The sequence below is a fragment of the Rutidosis leptorrhynchoides genome, chromosome 6 (assembly GCF_046630445.1).
Source record: "Rutidosis leptorrhynchoides isolate AG116_Rl617_1_P2 chromosome 6, CSIRO_AGI_Rlap_v1, whole genome shotgun sequence".
Lineage (NCBI taxonomy): Eukaryota > Viridiplantae > Streptophyta > Magnoliopsida > Asterales > Asteraceae > Rutidosis > Rutidosis leptorrhynchoides.
Window position 1 is genome coordinate 62,868,050 of NC_092338.1, and position 13,611 is coordinate 62,881,660.

Here is a 13,611-nt window from a genome sequence, read left to right on the forward strand (position 1 = left end):
TAAAGGTAGACTACTCAAGATAGATTTAATAAGAATTAGTCTTCCTCCACTTGACAACATACGCATTCTCCAACTCGATAATCTTTCTTTGAATTTTTCAATAATCGAGCTCCAACTAGAAACTTTATTCATTTTTACACCAATAGGGAGCCCTAAGTATGTAAACAGAAATGCACCAACTTGACAACCCAATATCGAAGACATGAGTTGTGCCTCCCCCTGATTAACCCTAATTCCATAGAGAAAGCTTTTGTTGAAATTTACTTTTAGACCCGATGCTAACTCAAAACATTTAAGGAGGTTTTGTAGGTTACGAATATTCGAACAGTTCCATTCACCAAGGAAGATGGTATCATAAGCATATTGTAGATGTGAGATCAACACTTTGTTACACCCTACTTCGATTCCTTTGAAAAGGCCTCTTTCGGTAGCCGCTTTGGTGAGAATATTTAGGCCTTCCGCCGCAAGGATGAATAAGAAAGGTGATAACGGGTCCCCTTATCGGATCCCTCTATCTAGTGAAAATTCCTTTGTAGGCAACCAGTTAACAAGAACTGAAATGCTTGCGGATTTTAGACACGATAAGATCCAATCCCTCTATTTGTTCTCGAATCCCATACTTTTCATAACATCCATCAAGAAATTCCAATTGAGACAGTCGAATGCCTTTTCAAAATCAACTTTAAAGAGAACTACTTTTTTCTTATTTGATTTCAAAAAGTCTATACATTCGTTGACTATCAATGCCCCATCTAAAATAAACCTTCCATTTATGAAGGCGCTTTGTTCCGAACCGATGAGACTAGGGATAACCTTCCTAAGGAGGTTTGCAAGTAGTTTCGCAATGACTTTGTTGTAACTTCCGATCAAACTAATTGGACGAAAATCCTTAAGTCCACATGGGTCAGTTTTTTTAGGAATAAGTGTAATAAAGGAAGCGTTGCAACCTTTTGAAATTTCATTTTTCTCCCAAAACCAATTAATTGCTTCAATTAAATCCCCCTTGATAACATCCCAAAAATTCTTGTAAAATCTCATATTGAAACCATCCGATCCGGGCGCCTTTGTGCTACCACAATCAAAAACTGCATTTCGTATTTCCTGCTCATCAAAAGGTGTTTCTAGCTCAGCCCTGTTTTCGGCAGACAACAATGGATACTCCAAATCTTCCATGTTCGGTCTGTTGGTGATCGGTTCTTGCAACATGCTTTGATAATGATTGAAAATTTCTTCTTTAATGTCCATGGGTGAGTCGATCCAAATATCATTGATTCTCAATCCTCTAATGTTGTTCTTATTATTCTTTCTTCGGATAAAAGAATTGAAGAACCTTGTATTCTCATGCCCTCAAGAATCCATTTTAATCTCGCCTTTTGTCTAAGCATGTCACACTTACTTTTTTCCTTTTCTAGCCAGTTTTTTCGACGATTTTTCCAAAGCAGCAGTTCTTCATCATTCAAGGTCTGAGTCTCGGATTTTAATTCGATCTCGAGGGCTGCTGCTTTTGCACATTCGATTTCAGCATCAATATTGTTGAACTTCTTGTTACTCCACTCTTTTAGAGCATGTTTCATATTTTTCAATTTGTTTCTGAAGCAACAGTCCATTCGGCAATTTTGTGTAATCAGAAGACACCATGCATCATTTATAACTTGCTCAATATCATCTTCATTTAGCCACGTATCAAAAATTATAAATGGCTTTGCCCCAAAATTCCTTTCTTCATCCTTCAGCACAATCGGACAATGATCCGAGTTCTTTCTTTCCAAAGCCAATGCGGTAAGATCACTCCACATAAGGTAGAATTTTTCATTGACCAAAAAACGATCAAGCTTGCTATATTTCACACCGTCATCACTTACTCTAGTAAAGTTTCGGCCACCCATAGGAATTTCAATCAAACTATTACTTTCAATAAAATTGTTGAACTTTTAGCCCTATACTCCACGAACTCACAATTGAACCTATCCTCTTTAACTCTAACCTCATTGAAATCGCCACAAACAATAAACACATCATCACTCTCTTCAATAGCATTCATTAACGCATTCCATAAACAAACTTTTCCTTGATCATCATGAGGTCCATATACATTGAGAACATTTATAGTTGTCGAGTTATCTTTCCACACCCCATTAATACCTATTACACAATTAAACCTAATGACCGTACTAGCATCAAAATAACCCTTATCCCAAATTAGTAATTGTCCACCCAAGTTCCCGACCTTTTCTTTTTGAATTAAATCACACTCAGAAGACCCCCAAATCGACTGTACCCAGCTATCATCAACGGCATTTAGCCTCATCTCCTGTAATGCTAAGAAACAAGGATTTTCTTTTGAGATTAGATTCCTAACCCAACCCGTTTTATCAAACTTAGTCCCGATGTAGTGACCCGAACTTTTCCATATTTATATATATATTAAATGAAATTTTTATTTACATGATTAAGTGTTTCCAACATGTTAAGCAATCAAACATGTTAAGACTTGATTAATTGAAATAGGTTTCATATAGACAATTGACCACCCAAGTTGACCGGTGATTCACGAACGTTAAAACTTGTAAAAACTATACGATGACATATATATGGTTATATAAATAGTTAAAATGATTTTATTATAAGTCTGTATCTCATTAGGTATTTTAACAATGAGTTATATACATAAAAATGAGACTATTAATTTAAGAAACTCGAAAACGATATATATAACGATTATCGTTATAACAACGTCTTACTAGGTACATATGAATCATATTAAGATATTGATACACTTGGTTAATTATGTTAAATGATAAGTAAATATATTATTAAGTGTATTAACAATGAAATACATATGTAAAAATAAGACTACTAACTTAATGATTTCGAAACGAGACATATATGTAACGATTATCATTGTAACGACATTTAACTGTATATATACCATACCAAGATATATTATATATCATAATATCATGATAATATAACAATTTAACATCTCATTTGTTATAATAAACAATGGGTTAACAACATTCAACAAGATCGTTAACCTAAAGGTTTCAAAACAACATTTACATGTAACGACTAACGATGACTTAACGACTCAGTTAAAATGTATATACATGTAGTGTTTTAATATGTATTCATACACTTTTGAAAGACTTCAAGACACCTATCAAAATACTTCTACTTAACAAAAATGCTTACAATTACATCCTCGTTCAGTTTCATCAACAATTCTACTCGTATGCACCCGTATTCGTACTCGTACAATACACAGCTTTTAGATGTATGTACTATTGGTATATACACTCCAATGATCAGCTCTTAGCAGCCCATGTGAGTCACCTAACACATGTGGGAACCATCATTTGGCAACTAGCATGAAATATCTCATAAAATTACAAAAATATGAGTAATCATTCATGACTTATTTACATGAAAACAAAATTACATATCCTTTATATCTAATCCATACACCAACGACCAAAAACACCTACAAACACTTTAATTCTTCAATTTTCTTCATCTAATTGATCTCTCTCAAGTTCTATCTTCAAGTTCTAAGTGTTCTTCATAAATTCCAAAAGTTCTAGTTTCATAAAATCAAGAATACTTCCAAGATTGCAAGTTTACTTCCAAGTTTTCTAAATTCATTCCAAGTAATCATCCAAGATCAAGAAACCTTTGTTACTTACAGTAGGTTATCTTTCTAATACAAGGTAATAATCATATTCAAACTTTAATTCAATTTCTATAACTATAACAATCTTATTTCGAGTGGAAATCTTACTTGAAATTGTTTTCGTGTCATGATTCTGCTTCAAGAACTTTCAAGCCATCCAAGGATCCTTTGAAGCTAGATCTATTTTTCTCATTTCCAGTAGGTTTATCCAAGGAACTTGAGGTAGTAATGATGTTCATAACATCATTCGATTCATACATATAAAGCTATCTTATTCGAAGGTTTAAACTTGTAATCACTAGAACATAGTTTAGTTAATTCTAAACTTGTTCACAAAAAAAGTTAATCCTTCTAACTTGACTTTTAAAATCAACTAAACACATGTTCTATATCTATATGATATGATAACTTAATGATTTAAAACCTGGAAACACGAAAAACACCGTAAAACCGGATTTACGCCGTCGTAGTAACACCGCGGGCTGTTTTGGGTTAGTTAATTAAAAACTATGATAAACTTTGATTTAAAAGTTGTTATTCTGGGAAAATGATTTTTATTATGAACATGAAACTATATCTAAAAATTATGGTTAAACTCAAAGTGGAAGTATGTTTTCTAAAATGGTCATCTAGACGTCGTTCTTTCGACTGAAATGACTACCTTTACAAAAACGACTTGTAACTTATTTTTCTGACTATAAACCTATAATTTTTCTGTTTAGATTCATAAAATAAAGTTCAATATGAAACCATAGCAATTTGATTCACTCAAAACGGATTTAAAATGAAGAAGTTATGGGTAAAACAAGATTGTATAATTTTTCTCATTTTAGCTACGTGAAAATTGGTAACAAATCTATTCCAACCATAACTTAATCAACTTGTATTGTATATTATGTAATCTTGAGATACCATAGACATGCATACAATGTTTCGACCTATCATGTCGACACATCTATATATATTTCGGAACAACCATAGACACTCTATATGTGAATGTTGGAGTTAGCTATACATGGTTGAGGTTAATTCCAAAATATATATAGTTTGAGTTGTGATCAATACTGAGATACGTATACACTGGGTCGTGGATTGATTCAAGATAATATTTATCGATTTATTTATGTACATCTAACTGTGGACAACTAGTTGTAGGTTACTAACGAGGACAGCTGACTTAATAAACTTAAAACATTAAAATATATTAAAAGTGTTGTAAATATATTTTGAACATACTTTGATATATATGTATATATTGTTATAGGTTCGTGAATCAACCAGTGGCCAAGTCTTACTTCCCGACGAAGTAAAAATCTGTGAAAGTGAGTTATAGTCCCACTTTTAAAATCTAATATTTTTGGGATGAGTATACATGCAGGTTTTATAAATGATTTACAAAATAGACACAAGTACGTGAAACTACATTCTATGGTTGAATTATCGAAATCGAATATGCCCCTTTTTATTAAGTCTGGTAATCTAAGAATTAGGGAACAGACACCCTAATTGACGCGAATCCTAAAGATAGATCTATTGGGCCTAACAAACCACATCCAAAGTACCGGATGCTTTAGTACTTCGAAATTTATATCATATCCGAAGGGTGTCCCGGAATGATGGGGATATTCTTATATATGCATCTTGTTAATGTCGGTTACCAGGTGTTCACCATATGAATGATTTTTATCTCTATGTATGGGATGTGTATTGAAATATGAAATCTTGTGGTCTATTGTTACGATTTGATATATATAGGTTAAACCTATAACTCACCAACATTTTTGTTGACGTTTAAAGCATGTTTATTCTCAGGTGAATACTAAGAGCTTCCGCTGTTGCATACTAAAATAAGGACAAGATTTGGAGTCCATGTTTGTATGATATTGTGTAAAAACTGCATTCAAGAAACTGATTTCGATGTAACATATTTGTATTGTAAACCATTATGTAATGGTCGTGTGTAAACAGGATATTTTAGATTATCATTATTTGATAATCTACGTAAAGCTTTTTAAACCTTTATTTATGAAATAAAGGTTATGGTTTGTTTTAAAAATGAATGCAGTCTTTGAAAAATGTCTCATATAGAGTTCAAAACCTCGCAACGAAATCAATTAATATGGAACGTTTTTAATCAATAAGAACGGGACATTTCAGTTGGTATCAGAGTGTTGGTCTTAGAGAACCAGAAAATTTGCATTAGTGTGTCTTATCGAGTTTGTTAGGATGCATTAGTGAGTCTGGACTTCGACCGTGTTTTCTTTAAAAATGATTGCTTAACATTTTTGTTGGAAACTATATATTATTAACATGTATATATTATGTGATATATTAATCTCTTAACATGTTTGATATTGTGTGATAGATGTCTACCTCTAGCACAAATCCCATTGACTCACCTAATAATAACGAAGAGTCGAATATATATTGGACTGATTCACAAGTTCCCGAAGAAGAACCGGAAGAAGAATCAGAACCGGAAGAGGAGGAACCGGAGGAGGAAATAGAACCGGTGGGGGAAATAATAAAACGGTTAAGTAAAAGAAAATCCTCAACCAACCGACCAAGGTTAATTATGGTCAATGGTGTTTCCGCCAAGGAAGCAAAATATTGGGAGGATTACCAATTCTCCGATGAATCGGATTCCGACGAGAATTCCGACGATGTTATAGAAATTACCCCAACTGAATTTAAAAAGGCAAAAGAAAATAATAAGGAAAAGGGCATAAAAATAGAGAAATCTAATTCCAACCCCGATGAACTTTATATGTATCGTCAACCCCCGAAGCCCTTAAGTTGTAACAATGACCCGGGAACCTCTAAACCACCAGGTTTTTCTAAACCATTGTGGAAAACGACAGCTCGTATTAGGGGAACATCATATATCCCTAGAAACTTGGCAAAACGAACCAAAACCGAAGAAGAAGAAGAAACGAGCGAGTCGGAATAAGATAGTTGTATTCGTGTGGTGTAATATATGTAATATAGTGTGCTTATGCTTTATGATATATGTAAAAATTGCTTGTATTAATAAGTATTTTTTTTATGAATCTAACTCTTGTCTATTTTACAGTATAAAACCACAAAATGGATAGACAACCCAATATTTTAAGAGACCTACCCGGAGACATGATTGATGAAATCTTGTCTAGAGTCGGTCAGAATTCTTCGGCACAACTATTTACGGCGAAATCAGTTTGTAAGACATTCGAAGAACGTTCCAAGAATGTCTTGGTTTATAAGAGACTTTCGTTTGAAAGATGGGGGATATCACATTGGGAAACCCATAAGTTACGATGTGTTTACTTTGACGCATATATTGCGGGGAATCCAAATGCTATTTTACACAACGGGTTAAGAAATTATTTTGACTCAATGTATCCGAATATAGGACTTCATGATTTAGAAAAAGCGGCTAACATGCAACATAAAGAAGCATGCTATGCTTACGGGTTAGTAATGTTCGCTTCTCACCAAAGTGAGAAAAAGAACATCGGGCTACAACTATTAAACAAAACGTTCCCACAAGTGACGGAGTCGGTAATTGGGGTAAGAAATGAGGTTTTTAGTTTATTACGAGACTGTTGGTCATTATGTAACCCTCGTCCCTTTGACGACGTTACAACACGCTGTCTTATCAACGGCCATAACGGTTATGTTCCACAAGACCAAGGATGGGAAGTAGTCCTAGTAAAACCAGAATGCATGACTTGTTTCTGGACGTATGAATTACGTGTCTTTATTGGCTTTGCTGAATGACTTGTGTACTAGCTAGAATTATCTTCACAACTATCTTGTATCAAAGTTATTGTGTGCTATATTTCATGCTTTATGTAAAATAAGCGGTATTGTAAGTTTGCAAAATATTGTATAAAAGTTTGAACGCGAAATATTATTATAATCAGTTTTTCATATAGAATTGTAGTAGTTGAATTGTATATTAGCTACTAAGTATGAACTTAACGGGTAGGTACTACCCGAATTTAAACTTATAAAATGCTAATATGAAGAAAAAGCTTTTATAAATGAGTTCATATTATGCTACGAAATACTATTAACTACTCTTAATATTCTGTATGATTAACTTGTTCCATTTGACTATTTTGAAGGAAATGGCACCGACTACTCGACACACCGTGAATATGAATGAAGAGGAATTCCGTACTTTTCTAGCTTCAAACATAGCCGCAGTACAGGCTGCGCTACATACCAACAATAACCTTGGATCTAGCAGTACAGGAAATCGTGTAGGATGCACCTACAAAGAATTCACTGCCTACAAACCTTTGGAATTTGATGGAACCGAAGGACCGATCGGATTGAAACGGTGGACCGAGAAGGTCGAATCGGTGTTTGCCATAAGTAAGTGTACTGAATAGAACAAAGTGAAGTACGCTACGCATACCTTCACAGGTTCTACGTTAACATGGTGGAATACCTATCTAGAGCAAGTGGGAGAAGATGATGCGTACGCACTACCGTGGTCAGCATTCAAGCACTTGATGAACGAGAAGTACCGTCTCAGAACCGAGGTCAATAAGCTCAAGACAGAACTTAGAGGGTTACGAACCCAAGGATTTGATATTACCACATACGAAAGACGATTCCCAGAATTGTGCCTATTGTGTCCGGGAGCATTCGAAGATGAGGAAGAGAAGATCGACGCGTTTGTGAAAGGATTACCGGAAAGAATCCAAGAAGATATTAGTTCACATGAGCCCACCTCCATACAACAGGCATGTAGAATGGCTCACAAACTAGTGAACCAGATTGAGGAAAGAATTAAAGAACAGACGGCTGAAGAGGCCAATGTGAAGCAAGTCAAAAGAAAGTGGGAGGAAAACGGGGATAAGAATCACCAATACAACAACAACAGCAATTACAATAATAATCACAACAATTATCCCAACAATCGCAACATCAATCGCAACTACAACAAACGGCCCAACAACAACAACAACAATAACAACAACAACAACAACAGCAACTACAACAATCATCCCAACAACAATAACAACCGCAACAACAACAACAATCAGAAGCAGCTATGCCAAAGGTGTGAAAAGTATCACTCGGGGTTCTGCACCAAATTTTGCAACAAGTGTAAAAGAAATGGTCATAGCGCGGTGAAGTGTGAGGTCTACGGACCAGGGGTTAACAGAACGAAAGGAACAAATGGTGTTGGAACGAGTAATGGCAGAGCAAGTAGTGTCGGAGCAAGTTCTGCCAATGTAGTTTCTTATAAATGTGGAAAATCGGGCCACATTATTAGAAATTACCCGAACCAGGAGAACACGAATGGACAAGGAAGCGGAAGAGTTTTCAATATTAATGCGGCAGAGGCACACAAAGACCCGGAGCTTGTTACGGGTACGTTTCTTATTGATAATAAATCTGCTTACGTTTTATTTGATTCGGGTGCGGATAGAAGCTATATGAGTAGAGATTTTTGTGCTAAATTAAGTTGTCCATTGACGCCGTTGGATAGTAAATTTTTACACGAATTAGCAAACGGTAAATTAATTTCAGCAGATAATATATGCCAGAATCAAGAAATTAAACTGGGTAGCGAAATATTTAAGATTGATTTGATACCAGTAGAGTTAGGGAGTTTTGATGTAATTGTTGGCATGGACTGCCTGAAGAAGGTGAAAGCAGAGATCGTATGTTATAAAAATGCAATTCGCATTGTACGAGAAGAAGGAGAACCCTTAATGGTGTACGGAGAAAAGGGCAACATGAAGCTACATCTTATTAGTAATTTGAAGGCACAAAAACTAATAAGAAAAGGTTTCTATGCTGTTCTAGCACACGTCGAGAAAGTACAAACTGAAGAAAAGAGCATCAATGATGTTCCCGTCGTAAAAGAATTTCTCGATGTATTTTCGAAAGAATTACCGGGACTACCTCCACACCGATCTGTTGAATTTCAAATAGATCTTGTACCAGGAGCTGCACCAATAGCTCGTGCTCCTTATAGACTCGCACCTAGCGAGATGAAAGAACTGCAAAGCCAACTGCAAGAACTATTAGAACGTGGTTTCATTCGACCAAGCACATCACCATGGGGAGCTCCTGTTTTGTTTGTCAAGAAGAAGGATGGTACATTTAGGTTGTGTATTGACTACAGAGAGTTGAACAAACTTACCATCAAAAACCGTTATCCACTGCCGAGAATTGACGACTTATTTGATCAACTACAAGGCTCGTCGGTTTATTCGAAGATCGATTTACGTTCTGGATATCATCAAATGCGAGTAAAGGAGGATGATATTCCAAAAACTGCTTTTAGGACGCGTTATGGTCATTACGAGTTTATGGTTATGCCGTTTGGATTGACTAACGCACCAGCTGTGTTCATGGACCTTATGAACCGAGTGTGTGGGCCATATCTTGACAAGTTTGTCATTGTTTTCATTGATGACATACTTATTTACTCAAAGAATGATCAAGAGCACGAAGAACATTTGAGAAAAGTGCTAGAAGTATTGAGGAAAGAAAAACTGTACGCTAAGTTTTCATAGTGTGCATTTTGGTTGGAAGAAGTTCAATTCCTCGGTCACATACTGAACAAAGAAGGTATCCAGGTGGACTCGGCAAAGATCAAAACCGTTGAAAAGTGGGAAACTGCAAAAACTCCGAAGCATATACGTCAATTTTTAGGATTGGCTGGTTACTACAGAAGATTCATCCAAGATTTTTCCAAAATAGCAAAACCCTTGACTGCATTAACGCATAAAGGGAAGAAATTTGAATGGAAGGATGAACAAGAGAAGGCGTTTCAATTATTGAAGAAAAAGCTAACTACGGCACCTATATTGTCATTGCCTGAAGGGAATGATGATTTTGTGATTTATTGTGACGCATCAAAGCAAGGTCTCGGTTGTGTATTAACGCAACGGACGAAGGTGATTGCTTATGTGTCTAGACAATTGAAGATTCACGAGCAAAATTATACGACGCATGATTTGGAATTAGGGGCGGTTGTTTTTGCATTAAAGACTTGGAGGCACTACTTATATGGGGTCAAAAGTATTATATATACCGACCACAAAAGTCTTCAACACATATTTAATCAGAAACAACTGAATATGTGGCAGCGTAGGTGGATTGAATTGTTGAATGATTACGACTTTGAGATTCATTACCACCTGGGGAAGGCAAATGTGGTAGCCGACGCCTTGAGCAGAAAGGACAGAGAACCCATTCGAGTAAAATCTATGAATATAATAATTCACACTAACCTTACTACTCAAATAAAGGAGGCGCAACAAGGAGTTTTAAAAGAGGGAAATTTAAAGGATGAAATACCCAAAGGATCGGAGAAGCATCTTAATATTCGGGAAGACGGAACCCAGTATAGGGCTGAAAGAATTTGGGTAGCAAAATTTGGAGATATGAGAGAAATGGTACTTAGAGAAGCTCATAAAACCAGATACTCAATACATCCTGGAATGGGGAAGATGTACAAGGATCTTAAGAAACATTTTTGGTGGCCAGGTATGAAAGCCGATATTGCTAAATATGTAGGAGAATGTTTGACGTGTTCTAAGGTCAAAGCTGAACATCAGAAACCATCAGGTCTACTACAACAACATGAAATCCCGGAATGGAAATGGGAAAACATTACCATGGATTTCATTACTAAATTGCCAAGGACTACAAGTGGTTATGATACTATTTGGGTAATAGTTGATCATCTCACCAAGTCAGCACACTTCCTGCCAATAAGAGAAGATGACAAGATGGAGAAGTTAGCACGACTGTATTTGAAGGAAGTCATCTCCAGACATGGAATACCAATCTCTATTATCTCTGATAGGGATGGCAGATTTATTTCAAGATTCTGGCAGACATTACAGCAAGCATTGGGAACTCGTCTAGACATGAGTACTGCCTATCATCCACAAACTGATGGGCAGAGTGAAAGGACAATACAAACGCTTGAAGACATGCTACGAGCTTGTGTTATTGATTTCAGAAACAGTTGGGATCGACATCTACCGTTAGCAGAATTTTCCTACAACAACAGCTACCATTCAAGCATTGAGATGGCGCCGTTTGAAGCACATTATGGTAGAAAGTGCAGGTCTCCGATTTGTTGGAGTGAAGTGGGGGATAGACAGATTACGGGTCCGGAGATAATACAAGAAACTACCGAGAAAATCATCCAAATTCAACAAAGATTGAAAACCGCCCAGAGTCGACAAAAGAGCTACGCGGACAGTAAAAGAAAAGATATAGAGTTTGAAATTGGAGAAATGGTCATGCTTAAGGTTTCACCTTGGAAAGGCGTTGTTCGATTTGGTAAACGGGGGAAACTAAATCCAAGGTACATTGGACCATTCAAGATTATAGATCGTGTCGGACCAGTAGCTTACCAACTGGAGCTACCTCAACAACTCGTGGCTGTACATAACACTTTCCACGTCTCAAATTTGAAAAAATGTTTTGCTAAAGAAGATCTCACTATTTCGTTGGATGAAATCCAAATCAATGAAAAACTTCAATTCATTGAAGAACCCGTCGAAATAATGAATCGTGAGGTTAAGAGACTTAAACAAAACAAGATACCGATTGTTAAGGTTCGATGGAATGCTCGTAGAGGAACCGAGTTCACTTGGGAGCATGAAGATTAGATGAAGAAGAAATACCCGCATTTATTTCCAGAAGATACGTCAACACCTCTAACTGCTTAAAATTTCGGGACGAAATTTATTTAACGGGTAGGTACTGTAGTGACCCGAACTTTTCCATGTTTATATATATATTAAATGAAATTGTTATTTACATGATTAAGTGTTTTCAACATGTTAAGCAATCAAACTTGTTAAGACTTGATTAATTGAAATAGGTTTCATATAGACAATTGACCACCCAAGTTGACCGGTGATTCACGAACGTTAAAACTTGTAAAAACTATACGATGACATATATATGGTTATATATATAGTTAACATGATTTTATTATAAGTATGTATCTCATTAGGTATTTTAACAATGAGTTATATACATAAAAATGAGACTATTAATTTAAGAAACTCGAAAACGATATATATAACAATTATCGTTATAACAACGTCTTACTAGGTACATATGAATCATATTAATATATTGATACACTTGGTTAATTATGTTAAATGATAAGTAAATATATTATTAAGTGTATTAACAATGAAATACATATGTAAAAATAAGACTACTAACTTAATGATTTCGAAACGAGACATATATGTAACGATTATCATTGTAACGACATTTAACTGTATATATACCATACCAAGATATATTATATATCATAATATCATGATAATATAACAATTTAACATCTCATTTGTTATAATAAACAATGGGTTAACAACATTCAACAAGATCGTTAACCTAAAGGTTTCAAAACAACATTTACATGTAACGACTAACGATGACTTAACGACTCAGTTAAAATGTATATACATGTAGTGTTTTAATATGTATTCATACACTTTTGAAAGACTTCAAGACACCTATCAAAATACTTCTACTTAACAAAAATGCTTACAATTACATCCTCGTTCAGTTTCATCAACAATTCTACTCGTATGCACCCGTATTCGTACTCGTACAATACACAACTTTTAGATGTATGTACTATTGGTATATATACTCCAATGATCAGCTCTTAGCAGCCCATGTGAGTCACCTAACACATGTGGGAACCATCATTTGGCAACTAGCATGAAATATCTCATAAAATTACAAAAATATGAGTAATCATTCATGACTTATTTACATGAAAACAAAATTACATATCCTTTATATCTAATCCATACACCAACGACCAAAAACACCTACAAACACTTTCATTCTTCAATTTTCTTCATCTAATTGATCTCTCTCAAGTTCTATCTTCAAGTTCTAAGTGTTCTTCATAAATTCCAAAAGTTCTAGTTTCATAAAATCAA

General features: G+C 35.2%; 1 protein-coding gene across 1 annotated transcript; it reads right to left on the reverse strand.

Moving 5' to 3' along the window:
- Positions 1–1,274: 1,274 nt before the first annotated feature.
- LOC139853691 (uncharacterized) lies at positions 1,275–1,886 on the reverse strand. The gene has a single exon (XM_071843060.1). It carries the CDS (start codon positions 1,884–1,886, stop codon positions 1,275–1,277), a length of 612 nt encoding a protein of 203 aa, XP_071699161.1.
- Positions 1,887–13,611: the final 11,725 nt, after the last annotated feature.

Excerpts from the sequence above, each read along its gene's own strand:
- LOC139853691 (XM_071843060.1), bottom strand. The coding sequence starts at position 1,886 with ATGGGTGGCCGAAACTTTACTAGAGTAAGTGATGACGGTGTGAAATAT.